General features: G+C 37.6%; 2 protein-coding genes across 4 annotated transcripts; one reads left to right on the forward strand and one right to left on the reverse strand.

The window, feature by feature from the left end:
- The first annotated feature begins 972 nt into the window (after window positions 1–972).
- On the forward strand, window positions 973–8,051 carry LOC113783316 (gamma-tubulin complex component 2). Its single transcript, XM_027329411.1, has 21 exons — window positions 973–1,255; window positions 1,356–1,405; window positions 1,520–1,565; window positions 2,140–2,274; window positions 2,521–2,652; window positions 3,030–3,113; window positions 3,201–3,299; window positions 3,427–3,518; window positions 4,123–4,195; window positions 4,259–4,411; window positions 4,607–4,726; window positions 4,855–4,908; window positions 5,235–5,318; window positions 5,447–5,521; window positions 5,630–5,761; window positions 6,089–6,214; window positions 6,314–6,421; window positions 6,641–6,703; window positions 6,812–6,886; window positions 7,214–7,413; window positions 7,503–8,051. Exons 1-21 carry the CDS (start codon window positions 1,178–1,180, stop codon window positions 7,627–7,629), a joined length of 2,106 nt encoding a protein of 701 aa, XP_027185212.1. The 5' UTR covers window positions 973–1,177; the 3' UTR covers window positions 7,630–8,051.
- Window positions 8,052–8,115: 64 nt separating this feature from the next.
- LOC113783314 (pentatricopeptide repeat-containing protein At4g01570) lies at window positions 8,116–12,644 on the reverse strand. Of its 3 annotated transcripts, none has more exons than XM_027329409.1 (2): window positions 10,093–12,644; window positions 8,116–8,841 (listed from the first exon to the last, which is right to left on the reverse strand). In XM_027329409.1, the coding sequence occupies exon 1, from the start codon at window positions 12,583–12,585 to the stop codon at window positions 10,123–10,125; it is 2,463 nt and encodes an 820-aa protein (XP_027185210.1). In that variant the 5' UTR covers window positions 12,586–12,644; the 3' UTR covers window positions 8,116–8,841; window positions 10,093–10,122. The 3 variants fall into 3 exon arrangements, with proteins under 3 accessions (XP_027185210.1, XP_027185209.1, XP_027185211.1); XM_027329408.1 differs by having other exon boundaries at window positions 8,116–8,900; XM_027329410.1 differs by lacking the exon at window positions 8,116–8,841 and adding an exon at window positions 8,926–9,344.
- Between the last annotated feature and the right edge of the window lie 8,819 nt (window positions 12,645–21,463).

Here is a 21,463-nt window from a genome sequence, read left to right on the forward strand (position 1 = left end):
TCAGAAAATGGTGGACAGTAATTATGGATGCCCAAGAAGAAAGAAGAGGGGAGGACCAAGTGAACCTCACCATAAATATTCTCTGGCAGATTTGGAAGGCCAGAAATGAGAGGGAGTTTGAATACAAGGAAAAGGAACCTCATAAAGTAATACAAAAAGCTGTGGAAGGTTGGATGGAATTTGATGAAGCCAACAGAGGGAAGGAGATAAGGAAGAACACTCAGGGAACAGAAACTCGGGATTGGATGGAGAGAGATCAAAGCCAGGGAGAAAACCAAGCCAGGCTGATGATCAAGGTCCACACGCACCAGGACAGAAGGCAACAAATGGTGGGAATTGGAATCACTGCTACTGACTCGGCAGGATGTTTACAAGCATGATGGGCATTAAGGGAAAGAATGTCTAGAGACACAAAGCAGGACCAAGCTGGTGCGGTGAGGCTAGCACTTTTGAATGCAATCAGTAAAGGCTGGACGAGTGTTAAAGTAGAGTTAAAAGATAGTGAGCTGGTAGAGTGCATAAAATATACAAGGTCCAGCAATCAACAGATGGCTACTCTCCTGGAGGATATAAAATATATAAGTAATTTGTTCCAAAAGTGTTCTTTCTCTTTTGTTGAATCAGGATTTGTAGGAAGTATCAAGTTGAGCATGCATGCTCTAAACATCCTCGTGGATGAGGAATGGGTGAATCCCAACTTGTAGTGCTAGGCACTATTGTTTTGATAGGACTATTGTCCTGATGACTGGACCTTTGTCCAAATATTGTAAATATTTGAGTAATCTATAAAGCTATCGATTTCGAAAAAAAAAAAATAAATGCTCGTTTGAAATGATTTGGCGGGCCTGCCGCCGATAATAAAACACTCCCGTCCAAAAAATATATAGAAAAAGAAAAAAACAGAGGAAACGCCACTTAACTAAAAAGAAAGATAGAAAAGAAAAAACTCGCAAGAGAGAGTGTGACGTCTACTCTGCTGATAGTACACTAGTATGTAGTACTTGTCTGTGTCTAATTAAGGGTTTGGGGATCGATTTTGTTGAAATGCGCTTCAATCTGCAAGATTTCATGCTCAAATCAGTAACTAGGGATTCAATTTTCTGATTATATACACTTCCAGAAGACAAATTCTTAAGTAATTAGGGTTATAGTTAGTTGAGTTAGTTGAAAAAGCCCCATGGATTCTTCCGCCGTTGCTCCTTCAACTCCTCGATGGAACCTCGATCGTCCTTTTCTCACCGGCCGCTTTCACCAGGTTCCCTCTCGTTCTCTCCCTCTTCTTCTCTTTGCTTGCATTCCAATGATGTTTTTATCGCTGCAATATCTTGAGCTGGTTTTTCAAAATGTCTGTGCAGGACACCATTTTCACTTCTGAATCCAGGGGTTCTATTGCAGATTCTTTTGAGTAAGGCGACATTTTTATTACTAGCACTTAGTGTCCTTGTTTTTAATTGCTAGCATTAACAAAAATATGAATGAATTGATTTTTATGTGGATTTTATTGTTCAATTCTATGTAGTGCAAGGTTGGACAAGGCCATAGGTTGCTACCATGCGTCAATTCAGGTTTGTTAATGCAGCTGGATTATGAAATTAATCGCCTTTTTTTTTTCATTTCTTGGTTATCATGTCCTCGAAAGATTGATTAACTCAACATCGCAGTTCTCTTTTCCTTTGCAAGCTGATGGGTGTTCGGTTTTATGTTATTTCTATGCCAGGTGATCATAGGGTTATTTTTGTGCTCCTTAGTGTACTAAAGGTTTTGGAAACAATCGGGCAACTTCTAGTTGATCTAACATGTAATTAAAAAAATAAAGGTGAAAAACTCGCAGAGCTGCTGTATTTAGGCAATGTGAGGAAAGAATGTGACAATGTGTATAGCTACTATTAATGCAATAATTTTTGGTATTGCACGTCTTATTATAGCTGGTATCTGTAGACCTTATGTTTTGTATCGTAACTATTGCTTGTGTTTCTACTTCATTTATCATTTCTTATTATCCATTTAAGTTTTCAGAGCTCTAAAAACATACAGCATGTAGCGGTTCCATGACTATGAATAAATGAGATTTTTTTTTTTTTTTAGTTATATGCATTATAAAACACATGCAGATTGACCTAACTGGCCTTTGATGTACAGGAATTGATTGTAATTGATGATGTCTTGTCTGCTTTGGTCGGGATTGAAGGGCGGTACATTTCAATAAAAAGAGTGCGAGGGAAGGAAGATACTGTAGCATTTCAAGTTGATCCATCAATGGGTTTGACTCTGCAGGTTAGTATGACATGATCTTTGCTTGCCAGGTTTAACCCATTCCGTAGCAAGAGCAATATATTCGTCCATGATCATGTCATTGCAACTTGGAATTATTTAGATTGCAGAGAAAAAATTATCTTGCTTTAAGATCACATTTTGTAATGTTGAGTTTCTACTGCAGCGTTGGTGTGGTAAAGATGCATTTTTTCTTGGGATATAATTGACGTTAAAGTTAACTCTCCTTTTGTATTATAAACATTGCAGGAATCTGCGAAAAGGATCTTTCCTTTGTGTGAGAGCTATTTGTTAATTAATCAATTTGTTGAGTCGAGGTCGCTGTCCAAGCATGGCTTAGTTAACCATGCATTTGCTGCTGCTCTGAGGGCACTCCTTCTTGTAGGTTTCTTGTGCTGTAAGTCGTAGAATAACTTATTTCCATCAGAGGGTTATTCTTGCTTTTTTACTTGACTCTTGCTTCCAGAAACTTCTACTGTATATTCTTTTGCATCCTGGGAAAAATTTTAGTTTCTTTTTTCCCCCCTTTTCAAAGGTATGTGAACACCGTAGGTTCCTTGTAAGTTTTTCCTCACAAAAAGTCAACTTTTATTTAGTGATCTGTTTATGTACGTCACATACAAGATATAAATAAGCATTCATCCTTGGAGACATCTAAATAGATGGAATTTTCTGCTATTTGCTCGTGATTCTGGACTGAAGTATGACTTATGGGTACTGCAGTGTAGTTCTAATGAACATTCTTGATCCTGTTGCAGGATTACCAAGCCTTGGTGGCCCAGCTTGAACACCAGTTTAGATTAGGGAGGCTTTCTGTTCAAGGACTTTGGTTCTACTGCCAGGTTTGCCTTGTTCATACATACTAACTTCTCTCCTGAAATGTTTAGCTTTGAGTATGTGTACTAACTTCTTCATACTAACTAATTCAGCCAATGATGGGATCAATGCAAGCTTTGTCAATAGTGATAAGGAAGGTTTCAGCCAATAACTTTATAGGTTCTACAGTTCTCAACCTTTTGCAGAGTCAGGTTAGAAGAAACAAGTATCAAAAATTTTGAAGAGTTTTAGCCTGCTTTACCCGTGGAATGTTAAATTCAGCAGGTCACATCACTTAGTTCCTTGACATTTATCTTTTTCATGATTCTTTATTTCCAGGCCAAGGCCATGGCTGGTGATCATGTTGTGAGATCTTTGCTGGAAAAGATGATACAATGTGCAAATGCTGCATACCTTAGAATATTGGAAAGGTATTCAACAGCAGTTGGTATGAGTTTGGACAGACTCATTTCATTCTTTTATTATACTTTGATTAACGTGCTCACAGTTCAAAATCAAGATTAGGCCTTTTTCCTAAGAATAGCAAATCTCATTTCTGTTGTGGAAATGTTGTTAATATCGCCTTAGCTACCTCCATGACTCTTCTTTCACATTATAAGATCTCCGCCTTCCTCCTTTGCGACTTTCTTGATTTTGACCTCTCTATCATCCCCAAGGTGAATTTAATACACAACAAACGATCTATTTGTTACCGTACAGCCTGCATTTACTAGCTGTTAGCCAGATATTCTGTTCAACTTACAGCTGCAACATGGCATACAAGAAAAGCCACACCTGCTTTATGAGTAAACACAACAAAATGGATTAATATTCTCTACATAGTTGCAACATATACCTAGATACTTCCACAAGAAATTTCAGAATATGCTTTATAAAGTTTTATGGAAATGTTAGCCTACTAATTACACATTGTTGAAAATGCAAAGTTGAAAGTTCTATCTTTTATATGCTCCTTCATTGTCTCGAATACATAAAATCCAATGGTGGAACTGAGTCAACTTACTGAAATTTCAGATGGGTATATGAAGGAGTGATTGATGATCCCTATGGTGAATTTTTCATTTCTGAGAATAAGTCTCTTCAAAAGGTACGGCTTACTTTGGAAAGTGATTAGAATTCTTTCTTTATGCTGATATTGCTACTCTTGTAGGAGAGTCTTGCTCAAGATTATGACGCTAAGTATTGGCAACAACGCTACAGCCTCAAAGATGATGTTCCTAGCTTCCTTGCAACTGCTGCTGAAACAATCTTGACCACTGGGAAATATTTGAACGTTATGAGAGAATGTGGGCACAATATTCAGGTTTATGGAGTTGTTCCATTATGTCGACACTTTCCAGATTAACATCATGGACCTACATGAGTGAAAAATGAATATGTCCTTATTTTCCCCCTTTTTCAGTTTAATTGGTTTTTGGCACATGTCATGAATATTTTACATCCTAATCTTTTCTGAATCACATGGTTCAAGCTCTTGATTAGAGATTGTTTTCCATAGGTCCCTGTAGCTGAAAATTCAAAATTGACAAGTGTGGGATCAAATCATCATCATCTTGAGTGTATTAAGGCTGCTTATGATTATGCTAGTGGTGAGCTATTAAATCTCATTAAAGAAAAGGTATGATTTTAGATAAGCCTTTGATCTTTCAAGTAATTTTGCTTGTGTGATTTAAGAACCTAGGCTTTCAACGACTGCAATTACTTTCTACTGTGGTGCACTTATGTATTTTTTCTTTTCTTTTGCAGTACGATCTGATGGCAAAGCTGCGGTCAATCAAGCACTATCTTCTTCTTGACCAGGTATGACCTCATTCACAAGTGGAGGGAGGGCTTCCTCATGTTATGTTTAGGAATTTGTCTTGGGATATAAATTAAGATGCACGTATCTCAAACTTATATTGGAGTATAAATAAGTAGGTGATCATAGTTGAGAATCTACAATTCACAGAATTACTTCTAGCTTTCTTTACATCTTAAGGTTCTTGTCATACTTTTTTTTTCATTGCATTGACCTACTATTCGTGTAATAATTGTCTTCTCCAAATTTTGTTGATATTCTTGTCTCCATGGAGGATCAACAAGGCTTATGTTAAATAATTGAATTTTCTTGTGTCTTGCCTTTGTAGGGTGATTTCTTGGTTCACTTTATGGATATAGCTCGAGAAGAGCTAAGCAAAAAGCCAGATGACATCTCTGCTGAGAAGCTGCAGGTTCTTGTCTATTTATTATTATTATGTAAAGCAAGAATGATGCCAAAGAATATATTTTTTCTGATGTTAATCAAAACTTGAAACTGAAAAGTTTGTTTATGTGTGTATCCTTTTCCCATGCAAATTAGTCACTATTGGATCTTGCCCTGAGGACTACAGCTGCTGCAGCAGATCCTTGTCACGAAGACTTAGCATGTTGTGTGGTCAGTAAATATTTGTCTTTTATCTGGGAAACATGAGCCAGCAAAACATTTCGCGAAATACTTCATACCGAATTTTCTGCTTTAAAGGTGTCACCATATTTCTTGCAGGAAAAAACTACATTGTTGAAAAGGTTGAACACCCTCAAAGATCTTGAGATTAGCCAGACTGTCTCTGATAGTAACGAGTTGGAAGAACAATTGAGCATCACTGGGTTGGAGACATTTTCTTTGAGTTATAAGGTATCTGTTTGGTGCATTTCCTCTCCTGATCTTCAGTTTCTCTTCTTGGCAGAACCAGCTTTCTGAACTTGCTTTCTAGAGCTAAATATTCACTAGCTTTCTGATGTCCAATCATGGCTAAAAACCCAAGGAAGTTCTTTTTTGTTGATTGTGAGTAAAATCAATAGGTTGTTACTAACCACCTAAAGGTTATTATTAGTATGCTATATATTTAGTGCCGAGATGATGTCCTTATCTCCTATTTCTGCTTTTAAACATGTATGTGGGCATATTTGAAGTCATGTATTTGATTTAGTTAACTTTGTTATGTCATCAATCCTCTGTCAGGTTCAATGGCCATTATCTCTTGTTATCTCGAGAAAAGCTTTGACAAGATATCAGCTTATTTTCCGCTTTCTATTTCATTGCAAGCATGTTAACAGGCAACTTTGTGCAGCATGGCAAATGCATCAAGTATGTGGCTTCTGTTTCTTTCGCTATGTGTTCCTTGGCTATGTGTTCCTTATTCCCCCCTTCTTCTAACCTTGTCTTTTTTTTTTCTTAATGTTGTAGGGTGTTCGCAGACTTGACATGCAGGGGATTGCAATCTCTGTGTCATCTTTGTTGTGTCGCAGCATGCTTAGATTCATTAATAGCGTTGTACACTACTTGACCTTCGAGGTAGTTCTCATCCTATGATTTCCCTGTATGTTCTCGAGATTTTTGGATAAAAATTAACTGTCACCTTCTTTGCATCCTATCATCCTTTATGACTTGAATTAAGTTTTTAAAGCAAAAATAAAAATATCTGCATATTTTTGCTTCAATATGGCCATTATTTTTGAAGATTGTCGGACAGGCTGATCCTGTCATCATTTCATTCAATATCTTGATTTTCAGGTTTTGGAGCCAAATTGGCATGTGATGCACAATAGGCTTCAAACTGCTAAGAGCATTGATGAGGTAGGAAGAATGCAATCTGCCATAGAACCTCAGTTGTCATGTTTTTTTTTATCTCAATCATTTTCATCCCTTCTAATTTCCTCTTCTGATATTGATCATTTTCTGCAGGTTATTGAATATCATGAATTTTTCCTTGAGAAATGTTTGAGGGAATGTTTACTTCTTTCACCAGTTCTTCTCAAGGTTTGTAAGATTTATTAGGTTTTTGCTTGCAGTTTGCTATCTTTCCCTGCCTATTTGTTTGTTTGATGTTGTTTGGAGGCTTAAAGGGGATAGGAGGGTTAAGCGTTGAGGGGAAGGGTAAAAGTCTATTGAAGATATCATATTCTTTGCTCGGAAGGTAGCCTTTCTCAGGAGTTTGTTTTAAACCTTTTCATTCTCTTTTGATACCTTCTTAACTTCACGTCTTCTTAGTCAACAATTGCATCATACAAGCTCTTACTAATGGTTTTTCCTCAACTTGAATTTCCTGGTTTTGATCTGATTAATGAAGTTACCTTAACCTAGCAGAAGGTGGAGAGGCTGAAGCTATTATGCCTTCACTATGCAGCAGCAATACAGCGATTAATTACCTCTTCTGTTGACATCCCCACTGGAATTGTATCTAATGGCTCTCTTGAGACTGAAAAGTACAAGAGATTGAAACTAAGGAGCCGATCTCAGACGCTGAAATTAGCACCTGAAAATGCATCAGTCATTGAATCAATCCTGTATGTCAAGACAATTTTGTGCTACACTTTTCTTGCTTCATCTCTTTTCTGTTCAATTCTCTCATCCATGTAAAAATTTCAATGTCTAGGAAATTTGAGAGGGATTTTAGTGCTGAGCTCCAGAGTTTAGGTCCAATTCTGAGCAACAGTTCTCGAGCAGAACCGTATTTGACTCATCTTGCACAATGGATTCTAGGTGTAGGGAAGGACCAGTGAGCAGTTGACATGTTTGATCAATCAGCTGGATGCCTTCCTGTGGTTTCAGTATTCAATCAAGCTGCCAACCTGCAAGCACATTTTTCTTTGTTTATTTATTTATTTCTTTTTGATGTTGGTGTTCTCTTTTGAGTGTTGGGAGGAGGAAGCACGCATTTAGCTGCCTATTATTTGTATCCAGGTGCCATAGATCACTTAGGGAAGGGGAAAAAGGAGGAAATTGGGGTATACACGACAGCTTCAAACTAATACTTTTGTAATTAAATCTTTGTATGTTAAGTTCTGCAAATTTGTTAAGGCGCCTGGCTAGGTTGGATTGAGAAGAGTTGAATATCAAGCGTTTTGCAACTACGCATCACTTTCATTTGAGTGAAAAACTACTGCACCGAGGAATCAATCAAAGGTGAAATTTATAGAACTCAGCAGGGTTGCATTCCGCAATTGCAAGTTTCTTTTTAATTTCTGAACAGGAACTTGTTTGCTTGGTAAATAACTTCTAGCTCGTCGTAGTCCTCTACACAAATTTGAAACTAGATCATATCAAGAAGGCGCGATGAACAAAATCCCAGAAAACATAAACGCGTAGACCATAAAAAACGATTCTTTGCTTGTACACAATATCACTTCATCTCTAGAGGCCTGGAACAAAACAGCTCGGACTTGGCATGCCTGGGGCTACAACATGTTACAAATTTGGCAACGATAACTAGCTTTCTGCATCTGCTCACTAGCCAGCTTCCTCTTTCCTGTTGTTGCTGCCTAATCATGTATTCCTGCCTCACTTGAAGTTCTGGAGGAGGCAGCATTGAAGGAGGTGTTACTTTTGCTCTCCTGGTAAATGTATAGATTGATAAGCATTTTTGACAGCGGTGAGGCTGCTGCTCCTGTTGGACATTTGGTGGCATCGCTGAACTCTAATCCTCTCCACGGTGGTGGTGATGGTGGTTCTGTACGTGAGGGCTTGGCAAGGTGCTACATGCGGGGTAAATGATATGCGACCCAACTTTTGTTGAGCGTCACCCGATTAAGCAGTGAAGTTGGATCCCTGGTTTTATGGTCAGGTACAGCTTCAAATCAGGCGTGTAACCTGTATCCAGTAACTTTTCCTCACTGAGATCCAAGAGGTCTTCCACTAACTTTTCCTCACTGAGATCCAAGAGGTCTTCTATAAAGACTGCTGCAACTGTGAACTTTTCATTCTGTTTTCTTATCCTGCAGATTAGCACGTTCATGCCTGAGAGCTTCTATTCATATTCAAGTCGGCAAATCATCTGGCAAATCCACCAAGATATGTATACATCATTATGAAAATGCTCCCAACCACTTCTTGGTTAGAAGAGTCACAGATCTAATTTAAATAAATTTGACATCTTTTCTTTCTTGGGAAAATAATAAGCAAAAAGAAGAAATGAATTGAAGATAATTCTTGGTTATAGAAGCTGAAGGGCCAAATGCTGCCATCTACTTTTCTATCTTTTCTTTTTTTGTCTTCCACTTTTGTCTTCTTCTTTTGGGCAACAAGATATCTGATTAGAACGCCATCTGAATTAGACGATGGCAGTGTGTCAAAGTCAATCCTGATATAGACTTATAGAAACTTTTCCTGATCCATCGTCCAAGCACTAGCCAAACAGTTGGGATATACCCGATACCTCAAGCTTTTATAGGTCTTGTGATCTATTCCTCTTCTCTCTTGAATTTCATTTACCTATGCACTGTCCGAATGAAACTGCTGCTTATTAAATGCCACAAATTACTTCTGCCTAGTAAACATTAACATTCTCTTGTGAAAAGTAATCAACAAAACTCTTCAACTTCAATCCAAAATCCAGCACAGACTCAAATCAAGGAAGGTTTTATGCCTCCTTAAGCCGTTCCAGTGAATTATTAACCCTTCCTCCTTTTTGTTTGTTTGTTTGTTTCTGGATATAGTCTTGAATTCTTTAGACTTTGGGAGCATTCTTAACCTTGCAAGCCAGGGTTTTGTTAATTCAATTGAATTGCAAATTCTGCCTCACACTTATTATAAAGAAAACAAGGTAAATTTATCGTAACTTAACACAGTTTTGCAGGACATTCTCTGTTCTCTATGAACTGGATGCAAATACAACGAGATTTATTACATTAAGCTACATATGGTATTCTTATTATCCATTTTCTTCTCAGTTCTCCCAATGAAGGAGATCAGTGATATAATTTTGATAAGCATCTTTTTTAATTCCAAAACTTTTCCTTCAATTTTCCTCTTCAGTTGTGAAAAAAAGGGACTATTTATGCATTTGGTCAAATGAGGAACTTACAGGTACACAGCTGGATATGGTTAAGTAATTCAATTCATGCAGAGTTAAAATTTTAAATTCACTGCAACAACCCTTACTATTAACAACGATTTGTCATGGGGATGCAGTCCTGTTTTTCAGTGTAGTGGGACTAATTCTTAGACGCAAAGTGATTAGAACATACCTTTAGCAAGGACAACCACAAGCTTGCTCTTTAAGAACAATCATCTGCAGAGCGGTTCATTGATGCCTTATGGTATCTCAATTTTTCTATTTCCATCTCCAGAAAATCCAACGTTGTGTCAGTCACATTGTTTGGGGCACATCCTGCGTCCAGCATCATCTTTAAGAACTTGTAGGCATCTTTCAGTCTCCCAGCCTTAGAATGAACTTCAATGAGTGTATTGTATGTGATAACATCAGGGCTTATCCCGCTAGTCTGCATCTGATGAAACAGCCTGATTGCCTCCTCTATACGACCTGCCTTCCCAAGTGCATTAATCAATGTGTTATACATAACTATGTCTAGATAGCCACCTTGCTTCATCAATTTATCAAGGACAGCACTGGCAAGATCTGCCCTTCCCATCTTTCCCAAGCATTGAATTATAACATTATAGGTTGCTATATCTGCAGGGCAAAGCATCTCACCCATGCCTTGGAGAACACCCCAAGCCTCATTGAAGTAACCCTTCTTAACAAATGAACTCATTATGGAATTGTAAGTGTAACTAACTGGATCAATACCCATGTTGGTGAAAATCTCAAATATTTTACAAGCCAAGCTCAACTTCCCCTTGGACAAAAAAATGGATAAGTACGTATTGACCATGTCGATATCAAAAGAATCAGTTTCCTTGGCCTCAACCCTTTTTCCTCTAGACAGAGAGAATAAACTGGCAGGGCTGACTTCATTGGCAAGGAGATCCATATGTGGGGAAGATGACCACTCATCAAAATCATCAACTTTTGGCTCAACATTTCCTGCGGCAAGACTAGAATCAATTTGTCTGTCAGCTGAGCTTAATAGACTCAAAATATCAGTAAAGTTTCCTCTCGAAGGAAACATAGGCGCAAAATCCTTTTTCTTGCTTTGTGGAACTTTTAGTGATGCCTCCATAGTTGCTTTCCACTTGAGAACATTTGAAACAAAATTCCCATCTCTAATGTACTTCATCAGTCTTTCTGTCGAATCCCACATACCGTTCCTATAAAGTGCAATCAGAAGGGAAGTTATGGTAACCAAATCAACAACAAACCCTCTAGCTTCCATCTCCTCCACCAACTGCAGAGCTTCCTCAACTTGATCCTCCCTACAAAGATGCAAAACAACAATGCTATAAGTTACTCCATCCACAAAGTTATTGCTCTTCTTCTTCAGATCAAGAAACAAGCTATATGCAGCTGCAGCCCTTCCATTCCTGAACAAGCCATCAATGAGTATATTGTAGGTCCAACAAGAAGCCCTGACACCATCTTCATCAACCATTTTCTCAAACAAATTGCAAGCTTCCACTAACTTCCTCGCTTTCAATAACCCATCCAAGAGGGAGTTATAAACAACAGTGTCAGGACGAAACCCCCTATACTGCATCTCAGCAAATATTTTCGATGCATCACCTATCCGGTAGGCTTTAGAACAGCCCTGAATGAGGATACGGTAAGTGAATAAATCAGGCTCATGACCAGAGGAGCTCTTGAGTTCTTCCCAGACAACAAGGGCATCATTTACCTTGCCAACCAAGCACAGCACTTGGATAAGGCTGTTGTATGTGCATAGATCAGGGCTAAAGGAACCACTCTTATCCTTCATCTCTTTGAAGAGACTTAAAGAAGTAGCCAGATCATCCCAACACCCAAATGCATGAATGCATATATTATAACCCCATCTATCCAACGGAAAGGATCCAATTTCTCTCAGTTTATGAAATACTTGCTTGAATTGATCCCTCATATCAGCCTTCCTAAGACCAACAAGCAGCTCATTACAAGAAACAGCATCAAGAATGCCACTATTTCCATTTGTACTGGAATTCTCCAAGAGTTTGAGGAAGATTGAAAGAGCTATACCAAGCTGGCCTTTACGGACAAGGGCAATGAGGATAGAGCTATACAAATCAGGGTTTAACGAGATTGTCATGCATAAATCTTTCTCCACGTGGTCCAAAATTTCCAGCGCAGAGTCGAATCTTCCAGATCGGATAAAAGCATCGAGGATCAGCTTGAAGGTTGTTGAATCAAGGACCAAGCCATCACGCTTCAAGGAAGTGAGAAGATTAAAAATCTCATCATGGTATTGAGGGCAGTGACAGATTGTATGAAACATCTGAGAGTAAGTACCCACAGAGTGCTTGTAGTTGGGCCTAAGAGAGCACCAGTGAAAGAAATCCAACTTTTTAGATGCTGCCAGAGAGTTCCTGCAGAGAATTTGGAGAACAAGATCCTCAGACAAGTTAACAGAGGCCATGTTCTTATCCAGGTTTCTAGTTCCTCCAGGCTCTGAAAGAGCTTTTGCAATTGAAGCAACAACAATGAGACTCCCAACTTTGGATGCTAATGGTTTTGCTCTCAATCCAGTTGTCAACGTTGTGATAAATCTGTTTTTTGAGCCAAAGATCACAACAAAAGCCAAAGAAGAATGAAACATCACCCCTGCACCACTTTGCCCATGATGCATTTTCTTCTTTGTATTTTTGTTAAATCACCAATAGCCACATAGATGTCTCTATGACAACTAAAACATTTACATTAATAAGAGTGAATGGCCCAAAAGGTCACTAAACTATTAAAAATGGCACCTTCTGATCACCAAACTTTTTTTGTGGCTGAAAAAGTCACTAAACTCGCAAAAACTCTCCAGCGGAGTCATTTTACCGAATTTCAACGGTTTCTCACCCGGTGACAAAAGCACTTGGGTTGAACGAATATTCTAATATGGGCAAAAATGTCCAAAAGGCTATTGGAACAATAGATTGTTTAATTCCCAAAGTTGACCAACCTCCAACCTAATGAGATTTACTTCATCTTCTTCGGCGGTAAAAAGGGTGATTGTGACTGCCTGTAAACCAAATGAAAATAGAAAATAACCCACCCAAAAACAGTAGTAAACTCCTCCGCAAACACCTTCACAGACACAGACACGCAAAAACAGCTGATTCGGAATTGGGATTCATCCAGTTTTCAAATGGGTAGTCAATTTAGCAAAACCAAGGGACAGAGCACACTCACCCCACCGCAACGAGAAGGCAGCAACTCCAGTCACAGCAACCATAGTAGTAGTAATGGGGAAAAAGCTAACGATGTTGCCTCCGGATCTGAGCTCCTACGAAGCCGCCTGCCAAGCCGATCCACAGCTCCGATCTTTGGATGCCACTCTCAAGGAATGCACCAGCCGAGCCATCAATTCTATAGCGGTAGGCCTCGACTTCAGGGCCCTTTCCCTGTTTCTTAAGGGCCATCAATTCTATTTTGGGGCTGGATTCCTCCTTTGTGGAGTCTCTTAAGCAGACGAGTGTTCCAATGGTTCTTTATTTCATTGTCAGTTCATGGGCTATGCCTAAAAGTAAGCCAAAAACATAGGCTAAAACGATTTGAATGTGACTTATTAAGGGAATCGGCATGTTGAAGGGGTTGGATGCGAGATTGCTCAAGGTTGGAGGAATTGAAAGTCAAAAAAAAAAGATCCCAGACAGAGTACCAACAAAGTCCGGTCCGAATCCTTTATCGATGGGAAAGCTTGGCCTTAATAGAGTGGACAGGCTCTGATCCTCGCTTTGATGTCATTGGGTCACGAACAGGAAAATTAATCTACAACTCTTGCCACATCTGAGCAGTCACCGAATTTCTAGAGCAGTCACCGAATTTCTAGATCTAAGGCACGTCTTTTGAGAGAAAAACAGGTTTACCATATTTTGTTGGACATTTTTGCCCCTTTACTATATTCCTCCACTCCACATTGCCCATGCCACCGGATGAGGAACCGTTGAAATTCGGTAAAATGACTTCGCTGGAGAGTTTTTGCGAGTTTAGTGACCTTTTCGGCCACAAAAAAAGTTTGGTGACCAGAAGGTGCCATTTTTAATAGTTTAGTGACCTTTTGGGCCATTCACTCCATTAATAAAACCCAAAGCATATGTACAGAACCCAAAAGCTCATTTCAGCCAATAAAGTCCATCATGATTGCACCCAACTCCATTAGCTGGAAGATAACAGTCCCAGGAAGCTCTTATATTAGGTCCTTGATTGTTTCTGGAACTATTACTTCCTTTATTGCTCTTTATCTTTTCATCATTTGAAATTGACAACAGAAAGATTTCGGTCAAACTCCCACATTTGCTTATCTTCCCTTCCAAAGTCCTTATCCCAAATGCTTTTGGAATGCATCAATTTCATGTCGTGTAATATATTTCTAAAAAGTAAGATTTCAAGAAACTAAATCACACCCTATAATAGCTATGTCAGAATAGGACCCCACAAACTTGTCTACAGGACCAGAACAAAATTCTCCCAAAATTTTGCTTTCATGCAAAATGTCTTCCAAAACTCCAACCTGCTCCCCTACACTCCCAATTTGTCATCTGAATTTTCTCCCATATTTCACTGCTCCTCTCCGGATACCCACTGCATAGGCAAGGCTCCACTCTATACTCCTTCACATCCCAAGTAAAATCCTGGATTGCAAAATAATCAAAATTAACAAGAAATCCATGTGGACGGGACTTGCGTTCAAGAACTCAATAGATAATAGAAACCAGAACCAAATAAAACAGATAAAGAAATGTGACCCGGTGGTTGGATGCTCGCTCCATAGTGCAGAAGGTGAAGAGTTCAACCTTTAGTAACCTCCTCCCGGTAAAGATCGCTAAAAAACGAAGAAGATGATTTCTACAAACAGGTGGTGTTCAAAACATGAAACTGGCATAGACTAGCAAAACCCGTCATGGGAAATTCTTTTCCAATCAGAAGCATTCTTCTTCTATTCATTTCACCATTTTTCAAGAAACTCTTACAGCTTAAACTCTGTAAATTAGTTCACAATCCAAATTAGCTGACTAAATCAAGTGATCAAGTGCCTTTTATTTTCAGGGGGTGGGCGCAAAAGTATCGAGAAAATCACCTTAAGAATGATACTTTCTTGGCCTGAAATTGCCTGTGGTTGCTGTGAATACTGTAAAATAGAAAACGGCGCTACGAGAAATGAGAGTTCAATACTGAAATTTCTGTTTTTTTTTTTTTTTTTTTTGGAAAAAAACATTATGGTGTCAGATATGAGAACATGGGATTCTCCGGGGACTAGGAACAAACGTCCAGGATGTTTTCCACTGATTTTTTTTTTTTTTGGATGTTTTCCTCTGCCTAAACTCGTTTTCCTCCACGGTTCGTTACTTGGTTGTCATGCAAACGGCCTTTAGGAATTAGGCCTCCTTGTACCCAAAAGGGCAAAAAAAAAAAAAAAAGTAATGGAAAAAGAGCAAATCGAGTAATCATTCTTTCTTTTTCGATTTACATGCAGTATTTCTTTTAAAACAATATTAAAATGGGATTGATTTACTATTAATTGAGAACAATTTGACATATAGGAATTCATGTAAACTACATGAGGATGTTAACTCCATGTTATGGAAATAATTACCTTGTTATGAATTAGAGTTTACCACAAAAAAGTGATGAAAATCGTCACGTATCTAAAATTTTATTTTATCATCAATCCAATTCACGTTCACTCTTTTTTTTTTCTTTTTTATCAATGAATAGATCTTTTTACCTATATGATTTAGGCGTCTCATATTTCTTAAAAAAAGCGATTTTATTGGTGATGAAGAAAGAGAATTCTTGATTGAGTTTTCCACCTAAACAACAGAAAAGAAAATTGATTAAATTCTATTGAGTATGACTCATATTGATCATTTATCAAAGAATGACTTTGATTATCAAATAATCGAACAATCTAGAACAATTTACTTACGATACTTAGTTGACATTCATAAAAAGTATCTAGATATAAATATGAAAATCCCTAGTATCAAAAAAGTAGATCGTCATTTAGTTACATAGAAATAGATGAACCATCATTTGATTGTATAAATCGCATAGTAGAAGTTTCCTATGAATTATAAGAAAGTCATGCGGCACGATGTAAACAATGGCCATAAGTTAAACCACACAAATTATGCTGAAGAGAGTCAAATATCATACATTGGTTTGATAATTAAGAAAGAATTTAACTCATAAGATGAATGTTCGCCTTTTATCATGTGAGGTACCATATTCCATTTGACACAGATTGCACACTGTACGCGGGCGTGGCCGTACCCGACTGGCCAAGTCATGCACGCTGTACATAGTGTCCTGGCAGAAAAACTGGTACTGTTAGTAGACTCACACCTCATTCTCCCAACTAAGTGTCAAGCCTTATTGGTTTGACTAAGGCATGGAGGCTACACCATATGTTGTTAGAAGCATGTAGAGTATGTTAGAAACTTCCGAAATGTTCTAAACTATTCAAGAGCCTTGTGGAATGATTTAGAATCTTGTAAATAAGAGAGGACTGGTCTAGAGGTTTCTATAGACCAAGTGTAGGTGTATATTTTGTAGAATTCTCTAGAATTGTGTATAGTTTCTTGACTTGCCTATAAATAGGCTAAACCCTTTCTATTTGTAGTAACCTTTGTACAAGAGTTCTTTGTTGCAATATAAGCTTTCCTTTGCCTCCCATACTTTCCTTCTTTGCTTATTTCTTTTACGCTTTCCTACAACTTCTATTTCTTTTACGCCTTCGTACAACTTTCGCACACTTAGTATTTAGGGTGAACTAGCCAACCATTCATAATTCAAGACTTGAATGATCGCTAGTGTCGAGCGCAGTGCTGATTTGTAGGAAAACAAGCAGCCGTGACACATTGATAGTTAAGAAAGAAGCCAAAGATCACAAAGATCACAACAAAAGCCAAAGAAGAATGAAACATCACCCCTGCACCACTTTGCCCATGATGCATTTTCTTCTTTGTATTTTTGTTAAATCACCAATAGCCACATAGATGTCTCTATGACAACTAAAACATTTACATTAATAAAACCCAAAGCATATGTACAGAACCCAAAAGCTCATTTCAGCCAATAAAGTCCATCATGATTGCACCCAACTCCATTAGCTGGAAGATAACAGTCCCAGGAAGCTCTTATATTAGGTCCTTGATTGTTTCTGGAACTATTACTTCCTTTATTGCTCTTTATCTTTTCAGCATTTGAAATTGACAACAGAAAGATTTCGGTCAAACTCCCACATTTGCTTATCTTCCCTTCCAAAGTCCTTATCCCAAATGCTTTTGGAATGCATCAATTTCATGTCGTGTAATATTTTTCTAAAAAGTAAGATTTCAAGAAACTAAATCACACCCTATAATAGCTATGTCAGAATAGGACCCCACAAACTTGTCTACAGGACCAGAACAAAATTCTCCCAAAATTTTGCTTTCATGCAAAATGTCTTCCAAAACTCCAACCTGCTCCCCTACACTCCCAATTTGTCATCTGAATTTTCTCCCATATTTCACTGCTCCTCTCCGGATACCCACTGCATAGGCAAGGCTCCACTCTATACTCCTTCACATCCCAAGTAAAATCCTGGATTGCAAAATAATCAAAATTAACAAGAAATCCATGTGGACGGGACTTGCGTTCAAGAACTCAATAGATAATAGAAACCAGAACCAGATAAAACAGATAAAGAAATGTGATCCGGTGGTTGGATGCTCGCTCCATAGTGCAGAAGGTGAAGAGTTCAACCTTTAGTAACCTCCTCCCGGTAAAGATCGCTAAAAAACGAAGAAGATGATTTCTACAAACAGGTGGTGTTCAAAACATGAAACTGGCATAGACTAGCAAAACCCGTCATGGGAAATTCTTTTCCAATCAGAAGCATTCTTCTTCTATTCATTTCACCATTTTTCAAGAAACTCTTACAGCTTAAACTCTGTAAATTAGTTCACAATCCAAATTAGCTGACTAAATCAAGTGATCAAGTGCCTTTTATTTTCAGGGGGTGGGCGCAAAAGTATCGAGAAAATCACCTTAAGAATGATACTTTCTTGGCCTGAAATTGCCTGTGGTTGCTGTGAATACTGTAAAATAGAAAACGGCGCTACGAGAAATGAGAGTTCAATACTGAAATTTCTGTTTTTTTTTTTTTTTTTGGAAAAAAACATTATGGTGTCAGATATGAGAACATGGGATTCTCCGGGGACTAGGAACAAACGTCCAGGATGTTTTCCACTGATTTTTTTTTTTTTTGGATGTTTTCCTCTGCCTAAACTCGTTTTCCTCCACGGTTCGTTACTTGGTTGTCATGCAAACGGCCTTTAGGAATTAGGCCTCCTTGTACCCAAAAGGGCAAAAAAAAAAAAAAAAGTAATGGAAAAAGAGCAAATCGAGTAATCATTCTTTCTTTTTCGATTTACATGCAGTATTTCTTTTAAAACAATATTAAAATGGGATTGATTTACTATTAATTGAGAACAATTTGACATATGGGAATTCATGTAAACTACATGAGGATGATGTTAACTCCATGTTATGGAAATAATTACCTTGTTATGAATTAGAGTTCACCAACAAAAAAGTATGAAAATCGTCACGTGTCTAAAATTTTATTTTATCATCAATCCAAGTCACGTTCACTCTTTTTTTTTTCTTTTTTATCAATGAATAGATCTTTTTACCTATATGATTTAGGCGTCTCATATTTCTTAAAAAAAGCGATTTTATTGGTGATGAAGAAAGAAAATTCTTGATTGAGTTTTCCACCTAAACAACAGAAAAGAAAATTGATTAAATTCGATTGAGTATGACTCATATTGATCATTTATCAAAGAATGACTTTGGTTATCAAATAATTGAACAATCTGGAACAATTTACTTACGATACTTAGTTGACATTCATAAAAGGTATCTAGATATAAATATGAAAATCCCTAGTATCAAAAAGGTAGATCGTCATTTAGTTACATAGAAATAGGTGAACCATCATTTGATTGTATAAATCGCATAGTAGAAGTTTCCTATGAATTATAAGAAAGTCATGCAAGCACGATGTAAACAATGGCCATAAGTTAAACCACACAAATTATGTTGACGAGAGTCAAATATCATACATTGGTTTGATAATTAAGAAAGAATTTAACTCATAAGATGAATGTTCGCCCCTTTACCATGTCAGGTACCATATTCCATTTGACACAGATTGCACACTGTACGCGCATGCGACTGTACCCGACTGGCCAAGTCATGCACGCTGTACATAGTGTCCTGGCAGAAAAACTGGGACTGTTAGTAGACCCACACCTCATTCTTCCAACTAAGTGTCAAGCCTTATTGGTTTGACTAAGGCATGGAGGCTACACCATATGTTGTTAGAAGCATGTAGAGTATGTTAGAAACTTCCGAAATGTTCTAAACTATTCAAAAGTCTTGTGGAATGATTTAGAATATTGTAGATAAGAGAGGACTGGTCTAGAGGTTTTTATAGACCAAGTGTAGGTGTATATTTTGTAGAATTCTCTAGAGTTGTGTATAGTTTCTTGACTTGCCTATAAATAGGCTAAACCCTTTCTATTTGTAGTAACCTTTGTACAAGAATTCTTTGTTGCAATATAAGCTTTCATTTGCCTCCCATACTTTCTTTCTTTGCTTATTTCTTTTACGCTTTCGTATAACTTCTATTTCTTTTACGCTTCCGTACAACTTCCGCACACTTAGTATTTAGGGTGAACTAGCCAACCATTCATAATTCAAGACTTGAACGATTGCTAGTGTCGCTCGCAGTGTTGATTTGTAGGAAAACAAGCAGCCGTGACACATTGATAGTTAAGAAAGAGTCTACTTGAGAAATTTCTAAAATGATGATGAATTTCAAAAAATGTTTGCAAAGAGGGCTTTTTGAGTATAGAATTCCGTCCAAGGGTTTTCGCATTCAACAAATGCGAACTCTTGATCTTGCATTTGTTGAATGTGAAGTCACTTTAAATTTCCAGCCCACAAAATTCAAAAAAAGAAAAAGAAAAACTGACCTTGCATTTGTCAAATGCGAGGTCTGGCACCTCACGATTGATACAAACAATGCAGATTGATGGTTCATCTTTTTTTTTTTTTATTGGTTTATTAAAATTTAAAGTCATCCTAAACAAAAGGACATAGCAAGATAGTCCCTAAACTTAGCCTCCAGCTACATTTCCGGCGATGTTTTGAAGATTTCTGGCGATTTTTTGAAGCTTTCCAATGACAACGTACTTTTTTGGAGACGGAGCGAGTTTTTGCAGCTTTTGGAAACAAATCTGGAACTTCCTCAAATGTTTGAAACCTGATGATGAATGCTATGTTTGTAGCGGTTTGAGTCTTGGTATTGGCCTAAAAAATGGGAGTAATTTTGGTGTTTCTAAATTGAAATTGCCTTAGGTTTTTTGGGGCTAGAACCTACTGCTCTGTTTCGAAGATTGACAGCTTAGTTGGGAAGATGGTCAGCCAAGCTTGCATTTACAAATGCGAGCTTTGTGCACTTCTTTTTTTTAAAAAAAAAAAACCAAAAATCTTTATCATTTTCTTTTTCAAAAACATGAACCTCGCCTCTATCAAATGCGAAGCACTTAAACTCGCATTTGACAAATGCAAAGATTTTACTCCTAGAATCAGCCCAAAAAACAACTCATCTTGTAAAACAATTTCTTTTTTTCATAACAATTTAAGAATTTACTCAAGTCTCCTTAGTATAAGCGATATTTGCCTTTTATCATTTGAGGTGCCTTTAAAGCACAAAACCATGAGGCCATATATCCGTCACATTAATCCACAGACTTTAGCATCAACATCATCATGCGCCGGTAGACAGATTCTAGCATCCAACATTTTCCAAAGATGATAAAGATTTTAAATGCGAGGGACATTTTGTACAATTTTTTTGAAGTAAAAAGAAAAAAGGTAAAATCCTCCCAAACTCGTAAACATCAAAAAATCGGAGTTGGAACTTCAAACTTTTATCTCTGTTGCAAAATATTGACCTGCAAGTTAGAAAATTTATTCCTCGAATACAGAGTCTTGTGTATCGAATCCAGTCGAAAGAGTAATTAATCTACTTCCGCTGACTGTTCTTGATTAGTAAATTGACCCCATTATTAATTTCCCATTTGATATCAGTGAGGTGAAGAACTTATATTACAAAAGCATTTAAGATAACTCGTAGCCATCTCAAATGCGCATCTAAATAGAAACATTGGCCTACTTCCAACTAACTTCTGCATCATTGATTAAATAGATCATTCTTCAGAGTGCTATGACTGCTTTGGAGCTCAAAACCCACTTTTCAACCATTTCAAAAAGCCACGTTTCAACCATTTCAACATCCCAAACAAGGAGGTAATTCATGGTCAGTAGGGAATTGATCAAAATGTATACCTGCGAAGATGATCCTAGATCCTGTTTGGATTGCTTTTTTTTTTTTTTTTGAGGTTTTCATAGAAACTGTAATAATTTGACGTATGTGAAATAAAAAGATGATTGAAAAATAT

This window comes from Coffea eugenioides, chromosome 9 (genome assembly GCF_003713205.1).
Source record: "Coffea eugenioides isolate CCC68of chromosome 9, Ceug_1.0, whole genome shotgun sequence".
NCBI classification, from domain to species: domain Eukaryota; kingdom Viridiplantae; phylum Streptophyta; class Magnoliopsida; order Gentianales; family Rubiaceae; genus Coffea; species Coffea eugenioides.

What these genes read in the sequence shown, in the direction of transcription:
- LOC113783314 (XM_027329409.1), bottom strand. Translation starts at nt 12,585, where the DNA reads ATGCATCATGGGCAAAGTGGTGCAGGGGTGATGTTTCATTCTTCTTTG.
- LOC113783316 (XM_027329411.1), top strand. Translation starts at nt 1,178, where the DNA reads ATGGATTCTTCCGCCGTTGCTCCTTCAACTCCTCGATGGAACCTCGAT. An exon ending in CAATGGGTTTGACTCTGCAG is followed by an intron (nt 2,275 to 2,520) that starts GTTAGTATGACA and finishes TAAACATTGCAG; the next exon opens with GAATCTGCGAAAAGGATCTT. An exon ending in TAAATCTCATTAAAGAAAAG is followed by an intron (nt 4,727 to 4,854) that starts GTATGATTTTAG and finishes TTTCTTTTGCAG; the next exon opens with TACGATCTGATGGCAAAGCT.